Source organism: Salvelinus fontinalis, chromosome 9, assembly GCF_029448725.1.
Source record: "Salvelinus fontinalis isolate EN_2023a chromosome 9, ASM2944872v1, whole genome shotgun sequence".
NCBI lineage: Eukaryota > Metazoa > Chordata > Actinopteri > Salmoniformes > Salmonidae > Salvelinus > Salvelinus fontinalis.
The window spans coordinates 7,012,880-7,037,879 of NC_074673.1; the positions used below are offsets into that span (position 1 = coordinate 7,012,880).

General features: G+C 44.3%; 1 protein-coding gene across 1 annotated transcript in view; it reads left to right on the forward strand.

Moving 5' to 3' along the window:
• Positions 1-25,000, forward strand: part of LOC129861974 (cGMP-inhibited 3',5'-cyclic phosphodiesterase 3A-like) — a 237,420-nt gene that overhangs the window by 119,306 nt on the left and 93,114 nt on the right. The window contains exon 2 of the mRNA XM_055933225.1: positions 18,268-18,309. Coding sequence (XP_055789200.1) covers positions 18,268-18,309 — 42 coding nt within the window. The remainder of the gene's footprint in view (positions 1-18,267; positions 18,310-25,000) is intronic.

A 25,000-nucleotide genomic window follows, 5' to 3' on the forward strand; every position in this document is an offset into this window, starting at 1 on the left:
CAAAGTGGCCACGCGTCTTGGGTAGCTGAATGCTGTGAGTAACGGACTCGGGTAGATTGCGCGCATGGCAAAAAACAAATGCGAGAGGGCAATTTTGTGAACTCTCATATATTTGGATCACTTTTGAGGATGTTCCAATGTTTCAATGCAATGGATTTGACATGACTTGCACATGGGCTGTACTCCGTTGGAAAAACACATAAGTTGCTGGTGGGGGGGGTTGTCCTGGTTTGTATTAGTATCAGTGAGTAGGTTTTGAGGTTCAGCATCTCTATAGCACGGGTATAGGTCTGCTCAATGTTATTCTTATCATATGCGAGTTGCAGGAACCCGGTGTGCATATCATTAGCTTTGCCCTCAAACACTATGTCTGTGCTACAGTTACAGTCAGACTCTTAGGAATTGACCCACCGGTATGTTCTGCTTAAAGTCTACCGTGTTTACTGTCTGCACGTAAAAGTGCATTCCTACTCTGCAGTTTACAGATGATAATAGACTCCAACTTCTTTTCTTTGTTATTGGGGATTGTAAGATTCCAAGAAGTCTGTTTTTTCCTGACTTCTCTGTGCTGTAAATTTGAGATTGGGGTCAGAATATGTAATATAAGGAATGAACCCTGAGAGGAGAGCGTCAGTACGGTTCCATACCAGCAGGTAACTTTTCCAAAGGGTGACATTCTAGAAATATGGGTTTTTGTGGACATCATAAATGAAGGGTCTCCTCCCAGTGTCCCATCAATAAATGTGCATAGCTAGGATGAAGCTCCTAGCCTAAAAATCTGTTGGTAGAAACTTCCCGTACATTGGAAGTAATAAGATGTGAGGGCTTTTTCAGTGAGAGACAGAGTAAAGCTAAGTGAGAGACAGATTAAAGTTATATGGAGGTAAAATAACCTCCAGTCTAGTGTCGAAGTGTTTGTGTGTGTGTGTGTGTGTGTGTGTGTGTGTGTGTGTGTGTGTGTGTGTGTGTGTGTGTGTGTGTGTGTGTGTGTGTGTGTGTGTGTGTGTGTGTGTGTGTGTGTGTGTGTGTGTGTGTGTGTGTGTGTGTGTGTGTGTGTGTGTGTGTGTGTGTGAATACACGTCCCAATGTGTGTGCTGTGAGAGAGAGTGTGTATTTATTTCCCCTCTACCCGGCCCCTTCTCTTTGGCAGCTCACCTCGGCCCCCGCGGTTCCTTACAGTGATGACGCAAATGAATCACACAGACTGACCCCCACGGGCCACAACCTCTAAAACACCAGCTAGAATAAGAAACACGTAAAAAAAAAAGGACGTAGCGCCTACCACTTATTCCGGATTCGAACTTCAGGGATCTCTGCCTTGCAAATACACGTGACTGCCTTCCTCAAGCATCTTAGCTGATCCTGCCACCTCAAAAGCTAGCTAATGAAGCGACGCAAGCAGGACACTTCAGCCAGAGGAGGAGTAAGTTCCAACCATTCCCATGTTCTACACATGTACTCGCACACAGACAGACAGACAGACAGACAGACAGACACACAGACACACAGACAGACAGACAGACAGACAGACAGACAGACAGACAGACAGACAGACACAGACTCAATGTAAAACATTAACCCAGAATATGAACAACTCTCAGGCCTTTATAAGGGTTCACACAGATGTGTGTACAGTTGAAGTCGAAGTTTACATACACCTGAGCCAAATACATATCAACTCAGTTTTTCACAATTCCTGACATTTAATCCTAGTAAAAATTCCCTGTCTTAGGTCAGTTAGGATCACCACTTTATTTTAAGAATGTGAAATGTCAGAATAATAGTAGAGAGAATTATTTATTTCTGCTTTTTTTTCTTTCATCACATTCCCAGTGGGTCAGAAGTTTACATACACTCAATTAGTATTTGGTAGCATTGCGTTTAAATTGTTTAACTTGGGTCAAACTTTTCGGGTAGTCTTCCACAAGCTTCCCAGAATAAGTTGGGTGAATTTTGGCCCATTCCTCCTGGCAGAGCTGGTGTAACTGAGTCAGGTTTGTAGGCCTCCTTGCTCGCACATGCTTTTTCAGTTCTGCCCACAAATTTTCTATAGGATTGAGGTTAGGGCTTTGTGATGGCCACTCCAATACCTTGTTGTCCTTAAGCCATCTTGCAACAACTTTGGAAGTATGCTTGGGGTCATTGTCCATTTGGAAGACCCAATTGCGACCAAGCTTTAACTTCCTGACTGATGTCTTGAGATGTTGCTTCAATATATCCACATAATTTTCCTTCCTCATAATGCCATCTATTTTGTGAAGTGCACCAGTCCCTCCTGCAGCAAATCACCCCCACAACATGACGCTACCACCCCTGTGCTTCACAGTTGGGATATGGTCAAACTGGTCTCTTCAAAGCCTCTCACTGTCCAATACATAGCATCCGCAATCCAGGGTTTAAATACATTATCATAAACACTAACAAGCTTCCCCCTTTTTCCTCCAAACATAACGATGGACATTATGGCCAAACAATTCTATTTTTGTTTCATCAGACCAGAGGACTTTTCTCCAAAAAGTACGATCTTTGTCCCCATGTGCAGTTGCAAACTGTAGTCGGGCTTTTTTATGGCGGTTTTGGAGCTGTGGCTTCTTCCTTGCTGAGCGGCTTTTCAGGTCATGTCGATATAGGACTCGTTTTTCTGTGGATATAGATACTTTTGTACCTGTTTCCTCCAGCATCTTCACAAGGTCCTTTGCTGTTGTTCTGGGATTGATTTGCACTTTTTACACCAAAGTACGTTCATCTCTAGGAGACAGAACGCGTCTCCTTCCTGAGCGGTATGACGGCTACGTGGTCCCATGGTGTTTATACATGCATACTATTGTTTGTACAGATGAACGTGGTACCTTCAGGCATTTGAAAATTGCTCCCAAGGATGAACCAGACTTGTGGAGGTCTACAATTTTTTTTCTGAGGTCTTGGCTGATTTCTTTTGATTTTCCCATGATGTCAAGCAAAGAGGCACTGAGTTTGAAGGTAGGCTTTGAAATACATCCACAGGTACACCTCCAATTGACTCAAATTATGTCAATTAGCCTATCGGAAGCTTCTAAAGCCTTGACATCATTTTCTGGAATTTTTCAAGCTGTTTAAAGGCACAGTCAACTTAGTGTATGTAAACTTGTGACCCACTGGAATTGTGATACAGTGAATTATAAGTTAAATAATCTGTCTGGAAACAATTGTTGGAAAATGTCTTGTCATGCACAAAGTAGATGTCCTAACCGACTTGCCAAAACTATAGTTGGTTAACAAGAAATTTGTGGAGTGGTTGAAAAACAAGTTTTAATGACTCCAACCTAAGTGTATGTAAACTTCCGACTTCAACTGTATATGTGTGTGTATGTTGACTGTCTTAATGCTCGGCCTGGAGCAGGTTTTAACAGAAGAAGAATAAGCTAGGCCTGGACCATCCATGGTCACATGGACAAGGACCAAGATGGGTCAGAACTGGTTTGATTTGGATTTTTTGCTACTCGCTCTTTGAGATCTGGTATTACCCAGGTCCCCCCTCCCTTGTGTTGTTATCATGTCGTTATGTTGGTTATCACTGTTCTGTTGTTGTAATCTGTGCAAATTTGAAAGAAATTATGATAAATAGCAACAACAAAAAAAGGGTAGCCAAGTCGTGCCCTGACTAGAGGTGTGGTGGCAGAGGTACCCTATTTTCCACATGCGGTGCTAATTATGTGAATTAGTGCCACCTGCAGGTTAAAGACAACATTGCACCTGATTTACTGTAACTTTTTATTTCTGTATTTATTTTTATTTATTTAACCTTCATTTAAGTAGGCAAGTCAGTTAAGAACAAATTATTATTTACAATGACGATCTAGCAAAAGGCCTCCTGCTAGGGACAGGGGCCTGGGATTGAAAATGTAAAAAATAAATACAATATAAATATAGGACAAAACACACGTCACAACAAGAGAGACAACACAACACCACATGAAGAGAGACCTAAAGACAACAACATAGCGAGGCAGCAACACATGACAACACAATTGTCACGGGTGTATGATCAGAACTACAATGGTGTTCTGTATCTACCACTGTATGGGCTCTGTCCTTACACTTCTGGAATTAGGCGAATGACACCCATCGTGTGTGAGTGTGGGTACGTGAACGTTCATGCACAAGTGTCTGTCTGTCTGTCTGTCTGTCTGTCTGTCTGTCTGTCTGTCTGTCTGTCTGTCTGTCTGTCTGTCTGTGTGTGTGTGTGTGTGTGTGTGTGTTAGTTTCCTGTAACTTGAGCTTACAAGTAGCGCAGCGGTCTAAGGCACTGCATCTCTCGTGCTAGAGGCATCACTACAGACCCTGGTTCAATTCCAGGCTGTGTCACAACCGACAGTGATTGGGAGTCACATAGGGCTGGCTGCCATTGGCCCAGAGTTGTCTGGGTTTAGCCAGGGTAGACTGTCATTGCAAATTAGAATTTGTTTTTAACTGACTTGCATAGTTAAATAAAGGTTAAAATTAAAATAAACTTATGAGGTATTCAGGTGCAAGGAGTTTGGATGTGCCAAATTAACAGCCCCAGACCAACCTTTCATCTCCTGTCCTAGCTGCAAGAGTTAGCCCCAGACCAACCTTTCATCTCCTGTCCTAGCTGTAAGAGTCAGCCCCAGACCAACCTTTCATCTCCTGTCCTAGCTGTAAGAGTCAGCCCCAGACCAACCTTTCATCTCCTGGTCTAGCTGTAAGAGTCAGCCCCAGACCAACCTTTCATCTCCTGTCCTAGCTGTAAGAGTCAGCCCCAGACCAACCTTTCATCTCCTGGTCTAGCTGTAAGAGTCAGCCCCAGACCAACCTTTCATCTCCTGGCCTAGCCGTAAGAGTCAGCCCCAGACCAACCTTTCATCTCCTGGTGTAGCTGTAAGAGTCAGCCCCAGATCAACCTTTCATCTCCTGGTCTAGCTGTAAGAGTCAGCCCCAGACCAACCTTTCATCTCCTGGTCTAGCTGTAAGAGTCAGCCCCAGGCCAACCTTTCATCTCCTGTCCTAGCTGTAAGAGTCAGCCCCAGACCAACCTGAAACAGAGGATGGCATAAACCTGATCCGAGCAGATGGGAAAATAGCAGAAGGTTTAATTGTTATAGGCTACAGTGGAATCAAACGTCCTCTTCGCTGTGTTTTCTCCCACTGCAACGCGCAACACCTCACAAATCATCGTCTTAATTTCTTTCTAGAACGTTCTAAAAAGTTGTACTATGCCTATAGTTCTCTAGTATCTACTGAAAAGCTGGAGTCTCATATTTTGAGAGCTTATTAAACCCACACTTGAATGACTTCTTAAAAATCTCCATGGTGACAGACAGACAGACAGACAGACAGACAGACAGACAGACAGACAGACAGACAGACAGACTAGTAGGCTAGTAATAGGCTAGTAACAGGCCTGGAGTGCAGACAGACAGACAGACAGACAGACAGACAGACAGACAGACAGACAGACAGACAGACAGACAGACAGACAGACTAGTAGGCTAGTAATAGGCTAGTAACAGGCCTGGAGTATAGACAGACAGACAGACAGACAGACAGACAGACAGACAGACAGACAGACAGACAGACAGACAGACAGACAGACAGACAGACGTCCACACACTGTAGATTTTTGTTGTGTGTGTTAAAAGCTACGGTGCACCTACTACTGAGAGACATAACAACTTAGAGGAAGTTATATTTTCCCCTCCTCTGCTACAGACATTATGTGGTGAGAAAGTGCCATCTGGCAATATCTTTCAGTCATTTTTTTTATATTTTTATAGCAATAGGAGTTCTGATTTACAGGGAATGGACTGTTTTGAGTCCTGAGAGATGGAAGCTTAGAAATACATAGGCTGAGTTCCAAATGGCTCCCTATTCCTTTTAGGCCCTGGTCTGAAGTAGTGCACTATATAGGGAATAGGGTTCTATGGGGCCCTGGTCTGAAGTAGTGCACTATATAGGGAATAGGGTTCTATGGGGCCCTGGTCTAAAGTAGGGCACTATATAGGGAATAGGGTTCTATAGGGCCCTGGTCAAAGGTAGTGCACTATATAGGGAATAGGGTTCCGTTGGGGATGCGGATCTATGTATGTCAGTCTCGGTGCAAAACATGACACTCGCTTCTGGCTCATGGCGTTTTTATGAGTCCGGAGCTGCGTAAAGGATTTATTAAGGAGATTTATTGTCTTATTATGATCTAGCCGTTATTTCTGAAAGATACAGTAGGTAGGAACAAGTCAAAGGGTCAGTGATGACACTGACATTGACATTTTGTGTGTATGTGTGTGTATGTGTGTGTGTGTGTGTGTGTGTGTGTGTGTGTGTGTGTGTGTGTGTGTGTGTGTGTGTGTGTGTGTGTGTGTGTGTGTGTGTGTGTGTGTGTGTGTGTGTGTGTGTGTGTGTGTGTGTGTGTGTGTGTTTCACAAGATTTCAGGAATTGTATTGTTTTATTATGGTCCAGTATGTACGACGTAATATCACTCATTAGTAGACGTAATATCACTGATGCTTAGAGCCAATTCAACAACATTCAGTGGTGGGGTTCTACTTTCAGGGGAACTGATGGCTCTTAAAGAAACTGAGAGGACCTGCATGTTGCTGTGATGGATTCAACCATGACAGACCTGCATGTTGCTGTGATTGGTTCAACCATTACAGACCTGCATGTTGCTGTGATTGGTTCAACCATTACAGACCTGCATGATGCTGTGATTGGTTCAACCATTACAGACCTGCATGTTGCTGTGATTGGTTCAACCATTACATACCTGCATGATGCTGTGATTGGTTCAACCATTACAGACCTGCATGTTGCTGTGATTGGTTCAACCATTACAGACCTGCATGTTGCTGTGATTGGTTCAACCATTACAGACCTGCATGTTGCTGTGATTGGTTCAACCATTACAGACCTGCATGTTGCTGTGATTGGTTCAACCATTACAGACCTGCATGTTGCTGTGATTGGTTCAACCATTACAGACCTGCATGTTGCTGTGATTGGTTCAACCATTACAGACCTGCATGTTGCTGTGATTGGTTCAACCATTACAGACCTGCATGATGCTGTGATTGGTTCAACCATTACAGACCTGCATGTTGCTGTGATTGGTTCAACCATTACAGACCTGCATAATGCTGTGATTGGTTCAACCATTACAGACCTGCATGTTGCTGTGATTGGTTCAACCATTACAGACCTGCATGTTGCTGTGATTGGTTCAACCATGACAGACCTGCATGTTGCTGTGATTGGTTCAACCATTACAGACCTGCATGTTGCTGTGATTGGTTCAACCATTACAGACCTGCATGATGCTGTGATTGGTTCAACCATTACAGACCTGCATGTTGCTGTGATTGGTTCAACCATTACAGACCTGCATGTTGCTGTGATTGGTTCAACCATGACAGACCTGCATGATGCTGTGATTGGTTCAACCATGACAGACCTGCATGCCCAGGTAAAGGCTATTTTGTTATCGACATAATCAATTGGACATTTAGTTAATGAAGCCAAGTGAACATCTGGACCCCAGTAGGTTCTTCCAAGGTCTATAAGGGTTGTGTGCGCATGTGTGCGTGTGCGTGTGCGCGTGTGTGTGTGTGTCAAGGAGGCAGCTGGCCAGGTGTGTCCCCAGGTCTACTGAGGAACTGTTATTTCCTCCAGGACACCTCCTTCCTACTCTCTGGCATGCTGGGACATGAAGTCTCCAGGCTGTCCTTAGCCATCTGTCCCAATGTCACTTTAACTAAAAACACTGATAGCACTGAAGGCAAGAGGACATTTTTCCTACAAATTCAGTTGATTTTTTTTTAAAGTCTTTATCGAATATTTTTCACAGTTGTGTTTTTTCATCAGTACCTTCATGTACGTGTAAAATATTACTTTTAGATGGTTGTGTATTTAATTTTTTGTTTAACTGGTGTCACGCCCTGACCGTAGAGAGCTTTTTATGTCTCTATTTTGGTTTGGTCAGGGTGTGATTTGGGTGGGCATTCTATGTTCATTTTCTATGTTTTCTATTTCTTTGTTGTTTTGGCCGGGTGTGGTTCTCAATCAGAGGCAGCTGTCTATCGTTGTCTCTGATTGAGAATCATACTTAGGCAGCTTTTTTCCCCACCTGTGTTTTGTGGGTAGTTGTTTTCTGTTTTCTGTTTAGTACCTGACAGGACTGTTTCGGTTATTCACTTGGTTATTTTTGTTTAGTGTTCAGTTTAAATAAAAAGTCGAGAACACTTTACCACGCTGCGCTTTGGTCCGATTCCTCTTCATCCGACGACGACACCCGTTACAACTGGAATGTGTCCTGTGTGGTTGTCTGTGTGGTTGTCTGTGTGGTTGTCTGTGTGGTTGTCTGTGTGGTTGACTTTGTGGTTGTCTGTGTGGTTGTCTGTGTGGCTGTCTGTGTGGTTGACTGTGTGGTTGACTGTGTGGTTGTCTGTGTATTTGACTGTGGGGTTGACTGTGTATTTGACTGTGGGGTTGACTGTGTGGTTGACTGTGTGGTTGACTGTGTGGTTGTCTATGTGGTTGACTGTGTGGTTGACTGTGTGGTTGACTGTGTGGTTGTCTGTGTGGTTGACTATGTGGTTGACTGTGTGGTTGACTGTGTGGTTGTCTGTGTGGTTGTCTGTGTGGTTGTCTGTGTGGTTGACTGTGTGGTTGTCTGTGTGGTTGTCTGTGTGGTTGACTGTGTGGTTGTCTGTGTGGTTGTCTGTGTGGTTGTCTCATCTAGCCATCTTAAGATGAATGCCAGTGGTGTAAAGTACTTAAGTAAATATACTTTAAAGTACTAATCAAATCAAGTCAAATGTATTTATATAGCCCTTCGTACATCAGCTAATATCTCGAAGTACTGTACAGAAACCCAGCCTAAAACCCCAAACAGCAAACAATGCAGGAGTAGAAGCACGGTGGCTAGGAAAAACTCCCTAGAAAGGCAGGAACCTAGGAAGAAACCTAGAGAGGAACCAGGCTATGAGTGGTGGCCAGTCCTCTTCTGGCTGTGCCGGGCCGGGTACTACTTAAGTTGTTTTTTTTGTGCATCTGCGCTTTACTATTGTCACGAATTCGCTGAGAGTCAGGACGCAAGTTCAGGGAGTGTTTTAATAAATGAACAAAACATAAAACACAAACAACGCACCAACATGAAAACAGAGTCAATAACACCTGAGGTAAGAACCAAGGAGAGTGACAGATATAGGGAAGGTAATCAAGGAGGTGATGGAGTCCAGTTGAGTGTCATGAGGCACAGGTGTGCGTGATAATCAGCAGCCTGATGACCTAGAGAATGGAGAGGGAGTATACGTGACAACTATTTCTGTTTTTGACTACTTTAACTTTTCCTGAAGAAAATAATGTACTTTTTTACTCCATACATTTTCCATGACACCCAAAAGTACTTGATACCTTTTGAATTCTTAGCAGGACAGGAAAATGTTCCAATTCACACACTGAAAGAGAACATCCCTGGTCATCCCCTGCCTCTGATCTGGTGTACTCAATAAACACACATGATTCATTTGTAATTCATTTTGTCTGAGTATTGGAGTGTGCCCCTGGCTATCTGTAACATATGTAATAAAAATGGTGCTGTCTGGTTTTCATAATATAAGGGATTTGAAGTGATTTATACTTTTACTTTTGATATTTATATTTATTTTAGCAATTACATTTACTTTTGATACTATTTTAGACTTTTAACTCAAGTATTATTTTACTGGGTGACTTTCACTTTTACTTAAGTCCTTTTCTATTTAAGGTATCTTTACTTTTACCCAAGTATGACAATTGGGTACTTTTTCCACCACTGCTGAATGCACTTACTAATGTACACGTTTAGATCTCATATCACTGCATTGAATTATACAAAAAATATAAAACAAATATTGATTTCACAAATGTATTATTTGTACATTTCTTTACTAAAAACATATAGTTATTTGTTACATTAGGCTGTGTAAAACCTAGCAATACTACTTATATCTCTGAGAGTGAGGAAGATTTATAGCATTTTGCAAAAAAAACAAAACATAAATATTTGTCTCTCTGAAATGAAACCATCAAGTGATAGAGTTTTAAACAAAAACATGTCTGTTATTGAAAATACATACATCTTTTTCACAATTTCTTGATTAAACAATAAAAGCTAATTTACCAACATTTCTGAAAAAGGATATATAGCGTTTTGGAATGAAACTCTTCAAATATCAACAAATTCTATGTGGTCTTTTGAGAACATGAGAGCAAGACGCAACTTCAACACAGGCTATTTCTGCTTCCACATCCCAAACCATAACACTCTAAAGACTAATCAAACACATTACATTTGTCCCAAATACCATGACTGTAAGAGAGCCACTACAGTTGGTTTCCTCCTGGCTTGACCAGTGTGTGACTACCACTCAGTAGCCAACCAGACCAGTGTGTGACTACCACTCAGTAGCCAACCAGACCAGTGTGTGACTACCACTCAGTAGCCAACCAGACCAGTCTGTGACAACAGTACCACTCAGTAGCCAACCAGACCAGTCTGTGACTACAGTACCACTCAGTAGCCATCCAGACCAGTCTGTGACTACAGTACCACTCAGTAGCCAACCAGTCCAGTCTGTGACAACAGTACCACTCAGTAGCCAACCAGTCCAGTCTGTGACAACAGTACCACTCAGTAGCCAACCAGACCAGTCTGTGACTACAGTATCACTCAGTAGCCAATCAGACCAGTCTGTGACTACAGTACCACTCAGTAGCCAACCAGACCAGTCTGTGACTACCACTCAGTAGCCAACCAGACCAGTCTGTGACTACCACTCGGTAGCCAACCAGCCCAGTCTGTGACTACCACTCAGTAGCCAACCAGCCCAGTCTGTGACTATCACTCAGTAGCCATCCAGACCGGTCTGTGACTACAGTACCACTCAGTAGCCAACCAGACCAGTCTGTGACTACAGTACCACTCAGTAGCCAATCAGACCAGTCTGACTACAGTACCACTCAGTAGCCAATCAGACCAGTCTGTGACTACCACTCAGTAGCCAATCAGACCAGTCTGTGACAACAGTAGCACTAAGTAGCCAACCAGACCAGTCTGTGACTACAGTAGCACTAAGTAGCCATCCAGACCAGTCTGTGACTACCACTCAGTAGCCATCCAGACCAGTCTGTGACTACAGTAGCACTAAGTAGCCATCCAGACCAGTCTGTGACTACAGTACCACTCAGTAGCCCAACCAGACCAGTCTGTGACTATCACTCAGTAGCCAATCAGACCAGTCTGTGACAACAGTAGCACTAAGTAGCCATCCAGACCAGTGTTGACATCACAAGCATGAAACCATGAGCAGCCAAACCCTACCCTCACACCAATGTGTTATTGGTACCTATTCAAACCAATCCCAGCACTTCTACCTTTGCCCTAAATAAAGGTTCCCTCTTTGCTTGACCAGCCAGACCCCCCCCTCTCTCTCCTTCACCACCCCTATGGCTCTGAGCCACAGCAAGCAGCTCAGCTCTGCCACAGGAGTGGTGATGTGTAAACACCGATGGCTTGAAAAGTGGACCAAAGAGCAAACACCACTGGAATAAGCTATGCGGTTGCTGTTACACCTGCCTTTCAGCGTAGAGAAACAGTGATCGTGTAAATGTACATCTATTGCGGTTAGCTTTGAGCCGTGATGGTGGGTACTGTGCCAGTTGCAGGCTGATCAACCTGAAACTCATACGAACTACTTTCCTTATTGGGTCTCTCTTATTAACCCCATTGAGGCTCTAAAGCACTTCTAACATTGTGTGCCAAGGGGACTGGAAATGTCACAGGCCGAATATAGCTCACTCAGTGCATGATGACGTAGCTAATTCATTATCATTCATTCATGACTAGCCCTGTTTCTACTCTTCCATCCATTGTGCTGCCTCCCTCCCACCCTCCACACACACACACACACACACACACACACACACACACACACACACACACACACACACACACACACACACACACACACACACACACACACACACACACACACACACACACACACACACACACACACTACATGTATCGCTCATTAGTAGCTTCAGATCAGCCTAGTTGATGTCTGCTCCTATCATCAGCAATGTTAGTACTCTACTGACTAGAGGGACCACAGGCATCATAGACTAGCTGTACTGACTAGAGGGAACACAGGCATCATAGACTAGCTGTACTGACTAGAGGGACTACAGGCATCACAGACTAGCTGTACTGACTAGAGGGACCACAGGCATCATAGACTAGCTGTACTGACTAGAGGGACCACGGGCATCACAGACTAGCTGTACTGACTAGAGGGACCACAGGCATCACAGACTAGCTGTACTGACTAGAGGGACCACGGGCATCACAGACTAGCTGTACTGACTAGAGGGACCACAGGCATCATAGACTAGCTGTACTGACTAGAGGGAACACAGGCATCATAGACTAGCTGTACTGACTAGAGGGACTACAGGCATCATAGACTAGCTGTACTGACTAGAGGGACCACAGGCATCATAGACTAGCTGTACTGACTAGAGGGAACACAGGCATCATAGACTAGCTGTACTGACTAGAGGGACCACAGGCATCACAGACTAGCTGTACTGACTAGAGGGACTACAGGCATCACAGACTAGCTGTACTGACTAGAGGGACCACAGGCATCACAGACTAGCTGTACTGACTAGAGGGACCACAGGCATCACAGACTAGCTGTACTGACTAGAGGGAACACAGGCATCATAGACTAGCTGTACTGACTAGAGGGAACACAGGCATCACAGACTAGCTCTACTGACTAGAGGGAACACAGGCATCACAGACTAGCTGTACTGACTAGAGAGAACACAGGCATCATAGACTAGCTGTACTGACTAGAGGGACCACAGGCATCATAGACTAGCTCTACTGACTAGAGGGACTACAGGCATCATAGACTAGCTGTACTGACTAGAGGGACCACAGGCATCACAGACTAGCTGTACTGACTAGAGGGAACACAGGCATCACAGACTAGCTGTAAACTCTAGCAGCATCACTCTTGTCTGAGATGGTCTAAGAGAAGTGCCTATCGTTGACATGCTGTTTTTTATGTGTGTGTGTTTGTTGTTGTTGATAGTAATTAAGGCATGATGTTGTAGAGCAATGAGGTCAATCCCAGGGCTTTCTAATCAAACCAACCCAAGAGGATCTGGCAGCCAGATAGCTACTAATTAATCCGAGTACCACACTCCCGTATTAGGATTATAGCTAACAGAGCAACAAGCTCTCACAGTCTCACTGCAGAATCCAACGTTTGTCCATAAACCTACAGTCTTGAAGGTTACGTTTAGGCATATATTCCCGAATGGTTAAGTTAAGGGTTAACACAGTTCTTATTCAGTGCAGCTGATAAAAGTCTCCTGACCCGGTGATAAGGCCACAGGAAGTGGACTATAAGCTTTGTTTACAAATCGTTTCTACTGTGGGAAACAGCATTCACCATAATAACACTAGTGTATACTAAAATAGCCTAACACAATACTCCTACACACTAAGAAAATAGGGTTCTTCAAGGGTTCTTTGGGAAGGTGCTGGTTCTATAGTGGAACCAAGATGACTCAAATAACCCATTGAGCCCTTCAATGGTTCTTTGCAGTTCAGAAAAGGGTTCTTTCCACTTTTACGCATTAATATGGTAGGTAGAGATTTTCTTGATCGATAAGACACGTTGAATGAAACTGGGGTTCACTTGGATCTCCAGCAGAACCTAATGGGTACAACAGTATTCTTTTTTTCTTTTTTTCACACACAATGCAAATGCTGAGCACATTTTTTTGCCCCCCTTAAAAAAAAGTAAACAAAACTCTCTACAAAAGACTCAAAAGTCAGTTGAGTCGATCAAAAGTCAACATTTTGGTCATAGCTCTTTTGGTCAAAACGTCTTTTCGCAATTGTTCAACCAGGAATCAGTCCTTCTTCATGTGTGAAAGAGGTCACCTCTGAGTTGCTGTTGGCAAGAATGGATCAGACGTTCCAGGGCTAGCGCACCTGATGCACCTTAAAACAATAATCACATTTCAAATCCATAATCACATCTCAAATCTATAATCACATTTCAAATCCATAATCACATCTCAAAATCAATAATCACATCTCAAAATCAATAATCACATCTCAAAATCTATAATCACATCTCAAATCCATAATCACATCTCAAAATCTATAATCACATCTCAAAATCTAAATGTTATTTGTCACATGCTTCGTACACAACAGATGTAGATTAACAGTGAAATGCTTACTTAGGGACCCTTCCCAACAATACAGAGAGAAAAAATAGAATGAATAGAAAAAGAATAACACGAATAATAAATACACAATGAGTAACGATCACTTGGGATGGTGTATTGCTGCAGAATAATGTGATAGCCATGCTGGGTAAGTGAGCCTTGAAATCTAAATAAATCATTGACAGTGTCACCAGCAAAGCACTCCCACACAATCACACCTCCTCCTCCATGCTTCACGGTAGGAACCACACATGCGGAGATCATCCATTCACCTACTCTGCGTCTCACAAAGACACGGCGATTGGAACCAAAAATTGCACATTTGGACTCATCAGACCAAAGGACAGATTTCCACTGGTCTAATATCCATTGCTCATGTTTCTTGCCCCAAGCAAGTCTCTTCTTCTTATTGTTGTCCTTTAGTAGTGGTTTCTTTGCAGCAATTCCACCATGAAGGCCTGCTTCACGCAGTCTTCTCTGAACAGTTGATGTTGAGATGTGTCTGTTACTTCCACAAATTCACCTTTAACAAGGCACACCTATTAATTGAAATTCATTCCAGGTGACTACCTCATGAAGCTGGTTGAGGGATGCCAAGAGTGTGCAAAGCCGTCATCAAGGCAAAGGGTGGCTAGTATGAAGAATCTCAAATATAAAATATTAACAGGTTTTAAACACTTTTTTGGTTACAACCTGATTCCATGTGTTATTTCATAGTTTTGATGTCTACACCATTATTCTACAATGTACAATATAGTAAAAATTAATAAAAACCCTTGAAAGAGTAGGTGTGTCTAAACTTTTGACTGGTACTGCATATATTTAAACCGTTTTGGAATGAAACTCGAAATTGAGCTCAGGTGCATCCTGTTTCCATTGATCATCCTTGAGATGTTTCTACAACTTGTCCACCTGTGGTAAATTCAATTGATTGGACATGATTGGACATGATCTGGAAAGGCACACAGCTGTCTATATAAGGTCCCACAGTTGACATTGCATGTCAGAGGAAAAAAAACAAGCCATGAGATTGAAGGAATTGTCCATAAAGCGCCGAGACAGGATTGTGTCGAGGCACAGATCTGGGGACGGTTACCAAAAAATGTATGCAGCATTGAAGGTCCCCAAGAACACAGTGGCCTCCATCATTCTTAAATGGAAGAAGTTTGGAACCACAAAGATTCTTCCTAGAGCTGGCTGCCCGGCCAAACTGAGCAATCGGGGGGCCTTGGTCAGGGAGTTGACCAAAAACCAGAGTTCCTCTGTGGAGATGGGAGAACCTTCCAGAAGGACAACCATCTTCGCAGCACTCCATCTTAGGAACCTTAAGAAATGGTTCTTTATAGCATCATACAGGTTCCATTTTGGAACCTTATGAACATGGTTCTTTTTAGAAACTTCAAAAAGGTTTTATATAGCACCGGAGGGGGATCTGTTATGGTTACAAGCCAAATAACCCTTACTTGGCACTATATAGAATACTTTTTTGTGTATAGCTAACTGTAGCCATGCACAGTATTCTTAGCTAAATTAGTACAGCTATGTCACGTTCGTCATAATGATGAGACCAAGGCGCAGCGGGAGTAGAGTTCCACATAATTTTAGAGTTCCACACAACTCACCTAACAAAACACCGACCGACCGACCGACCGACCGAAACGTGACGCTACTGATGTGCACTAAGGCAACTATACATAGACAAGATCCCACAACACAAATGAGGAAAATGGCTACCTAAATATGAACGATAAACAGCTGTCTCTGATTGGGAACCATATCAGGCCAACATAGACATACACAAACTAGAGTATCCACCCTAGTCACACCCTGATCTAACCAAAATATATAGAAAAACAGAGATATCTAAGGTCAGGGCGTGACAAGCTAGCTAACGGTAGACATGCACAATGTTCCTAGCTAAAACAGTACAGTTAGCTAACTGTAGCCATGCACAGTGTTCCTAGCTAAAACAGTACAGTTAGCTAACGGTAGCCATGCACAGTGTTCCTAGCTAAAACAGTACAGTTAGCTAACTGTAGCCATGCACAGTGTTCCTAGCTAAAACAGTACAGTTAGCTAACTGTAGCCATGAACAGTGTTCCTAGCTAAAACAGTACAGTTAGCTAACTGTAGCCATGCACAATGTTCCTAGCTAAAAAAGTACAGTTAGCTAACTGTAGCCATGCACAGTGTTCCTAGCTAAAACAGTACAGTTAGCTAATGGTAGACATGCACAGTGTTCCTAGCTAAAACAGTACAGTTAGCTAACTGTAGCCATGCACAGTGTTCCTAGCTAAAACAGTACAGTTAGCTAATGGTAGACATGCACAGTGTTCCTAGCTAAAACAGTACAGTTAGCTAACTGTAGCCATGCACAGTGTTCCTAGCTAAAACAGTACAGTTAGCTAACTGTAGCCATGAACAGTGTTCCTAGCTAAAACAGTACAGTTAGCTAACTGTAGCCATGCAGTGTTCCTAGCTAAAACAGTACAGTTAGCTAACTGTAGCCATGCACAGTGTTCCTAGCTAAAACAGTACAGTTAGCTAACTGTAGCCATGCACAGTGTTCCTAGCTAAAACAGTACAGTTAGCTAACTGTAGCCATGCACAGTGTTCCTAGCTAAAACAGTACAGTTAGCTAACTGTAGCCATGAACAGTGTTCCTAGCTAAAACAGTACAGTTAGCTAACTGTAGACATGCACAGTGTTCCTAGCTAAAACAGTACAGTTAGCTAACTGTAGCCATGCACAGTGTTCCTAGCTAAAACAGTACAGTTAGCTAACTGTAGCCATGCACAGTGTTCCTAGCTAAAACAGTACAGTTAGCTAACTGTAGCCATGCACAGTGTTCCTAGCTAAAACAGTACAGTTAGCTAACTGTAGCCATGCACAGTGTTCCTAGCTAAAACAGTACAGTTAGCTAACTGTAGCCATGCACAGTGTTCCTAGCTAAAACAGTACAGTTAGCTAACTGTAGCCATGCACAGTGTTCCTAGCTAAAACAGTACAGTTAGCTAACTGTAGCCATGCACAGTATTCCTAGCTAAAACAGTACAGTTATCTAACTGTAGCCATGCACAGTGTTCCTAGCTTTGGAGCACAGTGTTGCTTTGGAGCTCTGCCGTGCGCACTTTGGAACTTCGGAAAGCTTAGAAGAAGCAGGGTTTATGTTTGTTCTGTTGGTTCAGTGGTGGTAGTGCATCTGGTTTCTGTGTGTGTGTGTGTGTGTGTGTGTGTGTGTGTGTGTGTGTGTGTGTGTGTGTGTGTGTGTGTGTGTGTGTGTGCTTGTGTGTTTTGTGGAGCAGATAGACAGTGGACAGCTCGTGATTAGTGACAGTGGTGCTGAGCTGGGTGACAGGCTGGCTGGGTGACTCCTAGGGAAGTGGAAAATGGCTTTACGAGGCCTGTGGGAGGACACATACACACACACACACACACACACACACACACACACACACACACACACACACACACACACACACACACACACACACACACACACACACACACACACACACACACACTGCAATGTTCATTAGAGTACATAAAGTCGAAAGGCTCCACCGGTCCATTAGGCTGTGAAAGGAACCAAAGTAAACTTAAACCTGACTGTAAAATTGAATTAGAAAGCCCGGTGCTTAATGGAAAGTTTAAAAAAATAAAAAATAAACAAACCCTCCTGCATTTACTGATTCCCTCCATTTCTCTTCCTCCTGTTTTTGCCTTTCATTATTTATATTTAACCTAGTTGAACAACAGCAGGTGAGGAGAATAAGGATTGTCACAAGATAACATATTGTAATCTATAATAGAGAATGAATGATCGTGATTGTGGTTGTTGCGGTTGTTTTAGCACCCTTAAGTTGAGAAGTAAAAAATCAATGGTTGTATGTCACTCTGGATAAAAGTGTCTGCTTTATGACTAACGTGTTCATGTACAGAATTGTAATTTCTCTCTCCCTCTGTTTTCCCTACAGATGCCAGAATGGGACAACAAGAGAAGCTCAAGAGGATCTCAGGTTAGTGTTTATAACCCCTTAACACATAGAGAAAAATACTGGCTCGTTATGCAAGAAGATAGTGGAAAAACATATATGTACATGTAGCTACCTTTGTCCCGTTTGGTCCCATGGTTCTGTTCTGTTCGTGGCAGGGCTGGCAGGCTGGCAGGGTGATAATGTACAGGTGTGCTATCTTAATTTGACCAGTTTCTCACAGCAGCTAAATATACTCCTGCAACAACAGGATTATTGTGTGAAATAATGAATGGACATTTCGGTAGGGGTACATTTTTCATTAGGGCAATCGAAGTCTGAACATTTCAAGTAGCTATTACAAACTTTAGAAGCCTTTTCAAACCTTGAATAGACTACATATTAAATAAAGGGGTTAAATAAAGGGGTACGACACGGCTCCAGTCCAAAAGACATAAGAATCAAACAGTGCCCCCAGCCCAGGCAGTATAGTGCTGACATGGCCATATGTCACAGTTGTCTACTGTACTGTACACTATGTTCTCTAGTAATCAGGAGGATGTCTTTCTCAAGGTGAGATGGATTGGGTTCTTTTACCTTTGCTCGCTTTGTCAGGGAGCAGTGACCACACTGAGGTTTTTTTATTTTATTTTATTTCACCTTGATTTAACTTGGCAAGTCAGTTAAGAACAAATTCTTATTTACAATGAATTTACAAATTCTTATTTACTTATTTACAAGAACAAATTATTTACAATTGGCCTAAACCGGCCAAAAACAGACGATGCTGGGCCAATTGTGTGCCGTCCTATGGGACTCCCAATCACGGCCGGTTGTGATACAGCCTGGTATTTTTTGTTATTTTTGTTATTTTATTAGGATCCCCGTTAGCTGTTGCAAAAGCAGCAGCTACTCTTCCTGGGGTCCACACAGACAAGAACAGCTCAAGGACAGAACTACACACATTTTTGGATTCAAACCAGGGTGTCTGTAGTCACGCCTCTAGAACTGAGATGCAGTGCCTTAGACCGCTGTGCCACTCGGGAGCCCAAGACAGGAACAATTATACAATGTAAAGTGTCGTGTGAAACATAGATTTAAAAACTGAATCCCAGAGTTGCATTCCAGAACATGATATAACCCTAACTGTTAACAGGTTTGTCCCTTATCTATCAGTCTTTGGCTCGCTCTTGCACCTTAAGATTGGTCCGCTGAGACAGATTATTAAGGTCTCACATTTTTCATGATCTTCTAGTCGGATGTTCCAGTAATACAGGCAGCTTTGTCAGTTAGCCTACAGTAAGTCTTTGCACAGAGAGAGATGGCTTTCTTAGCTACAGGTAAAAACTTGTAGCTACAGTATATTGTAGAGACTTTAACCCAACACCTAGCAACGTCGTCAGGTCGTTCAGACCTCTTGGCATAACGGTGAAGATGTTGGCTTAACTGTCGCTAGACCCGGGTTTCAGTCGGGTCAGGGCTACCCCCCGGAATTCTCTAGAATATGTTATTATTGAATTACACTACCAGCATATTAAAGGAAAATCGCTCCTACCCAATGTGTAATGAGGGTTACCAAGACAGGCAAACACATTCTCTGTGATTGATGTATTCCCTGGGCTGACATTTTTATTTGGAGAGGCATATTAGGGTTATTTGGAGGGGTATATTAGGGTTATTTGGAGGGGTATATTAGGGTTATTTGGAGAGGTATATTAGGGTTATTTGGAGAGGTATATTAGGGTTATTTGGAGGGGTATATTAGGGTTATTTGGAGGGGTATATTAGGGTTATTTGGAGAGGTATATTAGGGTTATTTGGAGAGGTATATTAGGGTTATTTGGAGGGGTATATTAGGGTTATTTGGAGAGGTATATTAGGGTTATTTGGAGAGGTATATTAGGGTTATTTGGAGAGGTATATTAGGGTTATTTGGAGAGGTATATTAGGGTTATTTGGAGGGGTATATTAGGGTTATTTGGAGAGGTATATTAGGGTTATTTGGAGAGGTATATTAGGGTTATTTGGAGAGGTATATTAGGGTTATTTGGAGGGGTATATTCGGGTTATTTGGAGGGGTATATTAGGGTTATTTGGAGGGGTATATTAGGGTTATTTGGAGAGGTATATTAGGGTTATTTGGAGAGGTATATTAGAGTTATTTGGATAGGTATAATAGAGTTATTTGGAAGGGTATATTAGGGTTATTTTGAGGGGTATATTAGGGTTATTTGGATAGGCATATTAGGGTTATTTGGAGAGGTATATTAGGGTTATTTGGATAGGTATATTAGGGTTATTTGGATAGGTATATTAGGGTTATTTGGATAGGTATATTAGGGTTATTTGGAGGGGTATATTAGGGCTATTTGGAGGGGTATATTAGGGTTATTTGGAGGGGTATATTAGGATTATTTGGATAGGCATATTAGGGTTATTTGGAGAGGTATATTAGGGTTATTTGGAGAGGTATATTAGGGTTATTTGGATAGGTATATTAGGGTTATTTGGATAGGCATATTAGGGTTATTTGGAGGGGTATATTAGGGTTATTTGGAGGGGTATATTAGGGTTATTTGGAGAGGTATATTCGGGTTATTTGGAGGGGTATATTAGGGTTATTTGGAGGGGTATATTAGGGTTATTTGGATAGGTATATTAGGGTTATTTGGATAGGTATATCAGGGTTATTTGGAGAGGTATATTAGGGTTATTTGGAGAGGCATATTAGAGGGTATTTGGATTTGTAACGATCTTCTTCATCTGAAGAACAGGAAAGATCGGACCAAAATGCAGCGTGGTACGTGTCCATGTTAACTTTATTATAACTGAACACTAAATACAAAATAACAAAAGTGAAACAATGAAAATCGAAACAGTCCTGAAAGGTGAACACAACACAAAACAGGAAACAACTACCCACAAACACAGGTGGGAACAGGCTACCTAAGTATGGTTCTCAATCAGAGACAACGATAGACAGCTGCCTCTGATTGGGAACCATACCAGGCCAAACACATAGAAACAGAAAACATAGAACAAAACATAGAATGCCCACCCCAACTCACGCGTCCTGACCAAACCAAAATAGAGACATAAAAAAGGAAGTAAGGTCAGGACGTGACAGGATTGGTATGTTATTTGGATAGGTATATGGGTTACAGGTTATTTGGATGTTTATCTCTCTCAGAGAGAGAGAGAATCTGAGAAAGAAAGGGAGAGAGAGAGAGAATCTGAGCGAGAAAGGGAGAGAAAGTGTCACGTTCCTGACCTATTTATGTTAGTTTTGTGTGTTAGTTGGTCAGGACGTGAGGTTGGGTGGGCATTCTATGTTATCTGTTTCTATGTTGGTTTCGGTTTGCCTGGTATGGCTCTTGATTAGAGGCAGGTGGTTTGCGTTTGCCTCTAATTAAGAGTCATATTTAGGTAGGGCATTCTCACTGTTTGTTTGTGGGTGATTGTCTCCTGTGATGTCTTTCGTCGTTGTCGATGTGTTTTTCACTTACGGGACTGTTTGGCTGTTCGTGTGTTTCGATGTAACGTTCCTGTCCGTGAGTTTACGTTTATGTATGTGAGTTTATGTTCAGGTTCCGTTCTACGTCGTTTTGTTATTTTGTAGTTTTGAAAGTGTTTTGTTTTGTTTCGTGTTACCATCTTCATCGTTGTTAATAAATAAAGATGGCATATTTCCCTGAACCCGCATTTTGGTCAGAAGATCCTTCTCTCCTCACCTCATCTGAGGATGAGGAAAGCGACAGTTATAACAGAATCACCCACCAACAAACAGAGACCAAGCGGTATGGGAATGCTCGACGGAGCAACAAGGACTTCTGGACTTGGGAGGAGATCCTGGACGGTAGAGGACCTTGGGCTCAACCAGGGGAATATCGCCGTCCAAAGGAGGAGAAGAAGGCAGCCACAGCCCAGGAGCGCTGGTATGAGGAGGCAGCGCGACGACGCGGTTGGGAGCCCGTGAGTCAGACCAAAAAATATTTTGGGGGGGGGGCACACGAGGAGTGTGGCAAAGCCGGGTAGGATACCCGAGCCAACTCCCCGTGCTTACCGTGGAGGTAGAAGGCGTCGTACTGGTAAGACACCGTGTTATGCGGTAAAGCGCACGGTGTCCCCAGTACGCGTGCTTAGCCCAGTGCGGGCTATTCCACCTTGCCGCACTGGGAGGGCTAGGTTGGGCATCGAGCCGGGTGCCATGAAGCCGGCCCAACGTAGCTGGTCTCCAGTACGTCTCCTCGGGCCGGTGTACATGGCACCAGCCTTACAGGTGGTGTCCCCGGTTCGCCTGCATAGCCCAGTGCGGGCTATTCCACCTCGCCGCACTGGCAGGGCTACGGGGTTCATTCAACCTGGTAGGGTTGGGGAGGCTCGGTGCTCAAGAGCACGTGTCCTCCTTCACGGTCCGGTAGACCCGGTGCCACCTCCATGTACCAGTCCTCCGGTGGCAGCCCCCCGTACCAGGCTGTCTCGCCGGGTTCTCTCTCCTGCTGTTTCCTCCTCTCCAGCGCAGCCGGTGCCTAGACCACGCACCAGGCTGTCTCTCCTTCTCCTCCCTACAGAGCTATCTGTCTCCTCAGCGCCATCTGAGCCATCCGTCTCCCCAGCGCCATCTGAGCCATCCGTCTCCCCAGCGCCATCTGAGCCATCCGTCTCTCCAGCGCCATCTGAGCCATCCGTCTCTCCAGCGCCATCTGAGCCATCCGTCTCCCCAGCGCCGTCTGAGCCATCCGTCTGCCATGAGCCTGCACAGCCGCCCGTCTGCCATGAGCCTGCAAAGCCGCCCGTCTGCCATGAGCCTACAGAGCCATCCGCCAGACAGGAGCCGCTAGAGCCGTCAGCCAGACAGGAGCCGCTAGAGCCGTCAGCCAGACAGGATCTGCCAGAGCCGCCAACCAGACAGGATCTGCCAGAGCCGCCAACCAGACAGGATCTGCCAGAGCCGCCAACCAGACAGGATCTGCCAGAGCCGCCAACCAGACAGGATCTGCCAGAGCCGCCAACCAGACAGGATCTGCCAGAGCCGCCAATCAGCCATGAGCAGCCAGAGCCGTCAGAGAGCCATGAGCAGCCAGAGCCGTCAGAGAGCCATGAGCAGCCAGAGCCGTCAGAGAGCCATGAGCAGCCAGAGCCGTCAGAGAGCCATGAGCAGCCAGAGCCGTCAGAGAGCCATGAGCAGCCAGAGCCGTCAGAGAGCCATGAGCAGCCAGAGCCGTCAGAGAGCCATGAGCGTCGAGAGCCGTCAGCCTGCCATGAGCATCGAGAGCCGTCAGCCTGCCATGAGCGTCGAGAGCCGTCAGCCTGCCATGAGCGTAGAGAGCCGTCAGCCTGCCATGAGCGTCGAGAGCCGTCAGCCTGCATGGACCTGCCAGAGCCGTCCAGCCAGGACCTGCCAGAGCCGTCCAAACAGGACCTGTCAGAGTCCTTCAGCCGGGATCTGCCCCTTGTCCCGGTGTTGCCCCTTGTCCCGGTGCTGCCCTTTGTCCCGGTGCTGCCCCTTGTCCCGGTGCTGCCCCTTGTCCCGGTGCTGCCCCTTGTCCCGGTGCTGCCCCTTGTCCCGGTGCTGCCCCTTGTCCCGGTGCTGCCCCTTGTCCCAGTGCTGCCCCTTATTCCGGTGCTGGTCCTTATCCTGGTGCTGCCCCTTGTTCCGGTGCTGCCCCTTGTCCCGGTGCTACCCCTTGTCCCGGTGCTGCCCCTTGTCCCGGTGCTGGCTGTTTATTTTGGGGAAAGTAGTTTTAGGGTGGTCAGTGGAGGGGGTAGACAGAAGAGGGGAGTGACTATGGTGGTGTGGGGACAGCGTCCTGAGCCGGAGCCACCACCGTGGTTAGATGCCCACCCAGACCCTCCCCTAGACTCTGTGCTGGTGCGTCCGGAGTTCGCACCTTGTGGGGGGGGTACTGTCACGTTCCTGACCTATTTATGTTAGTTTTGTGTGTTAGTTGGTCAGGACGTGAGGTTGGGTGGGCATTCTATGTTATCTGTTTCTATGTTGGTTTCGGTTTGCCTGGTATGGCTCTTGATTAGAGGCAGGTGGTTTGCGTTTGCCTCTAATTAAGAGTCATATTTAGGTAGGGCATTCTCACTGTTTGTTTGTGGGTGATTGTCTCCTGTGATGTCTTTCGTCGTTGTCGATGTGTTTTTCACTTACGGGACTGTTTGGCTGTTCGTGTGTTTCGATGTAACGTTCCTGTCCGTGAGTTTACGTTTATGTATGTGAGTTTATGTTCAGGTTCCGTTCTACGTCGTTTTGTTATTTTGTAGTTTTGAAAGTGTTTTGTTTTGTTTCGTGTTACCATCTTCATCGTTGTTAATAAATAAAGATGGCATATTTCCCTGAACCCGCATTTTGGTCAGAAGATCCTTCTCTCCTCACCTCATCTGAGGATGAGGAAAGCGACAGCTATAACAGAAAGGGAGAGAGAGAGAGCGATTGACCAAGCAAAATAGAGAGAGAGAGTTTGAGGGAATTGAAGAAGAAGAAGAGAAAGAGTCCTGTGGCAGTAGTAATTCCATGCCACGCTAGCACGGCCCATGTAGTGTGTAAATCATGCAGCCTGCTCTAAAGCTGTTGACCAAAGAGACGTATTGACTTTTGCAGTGCCGTATTGTCCAACAGGCACACATCGGAGTCCTTTTCCACACCTCATCCTTTTTCCACGAAAGCATTTCCACTAAAAAGCATTTCAAATATTTTTTTAGTTTGACTTGAAAACACGTTAGCTTTGGA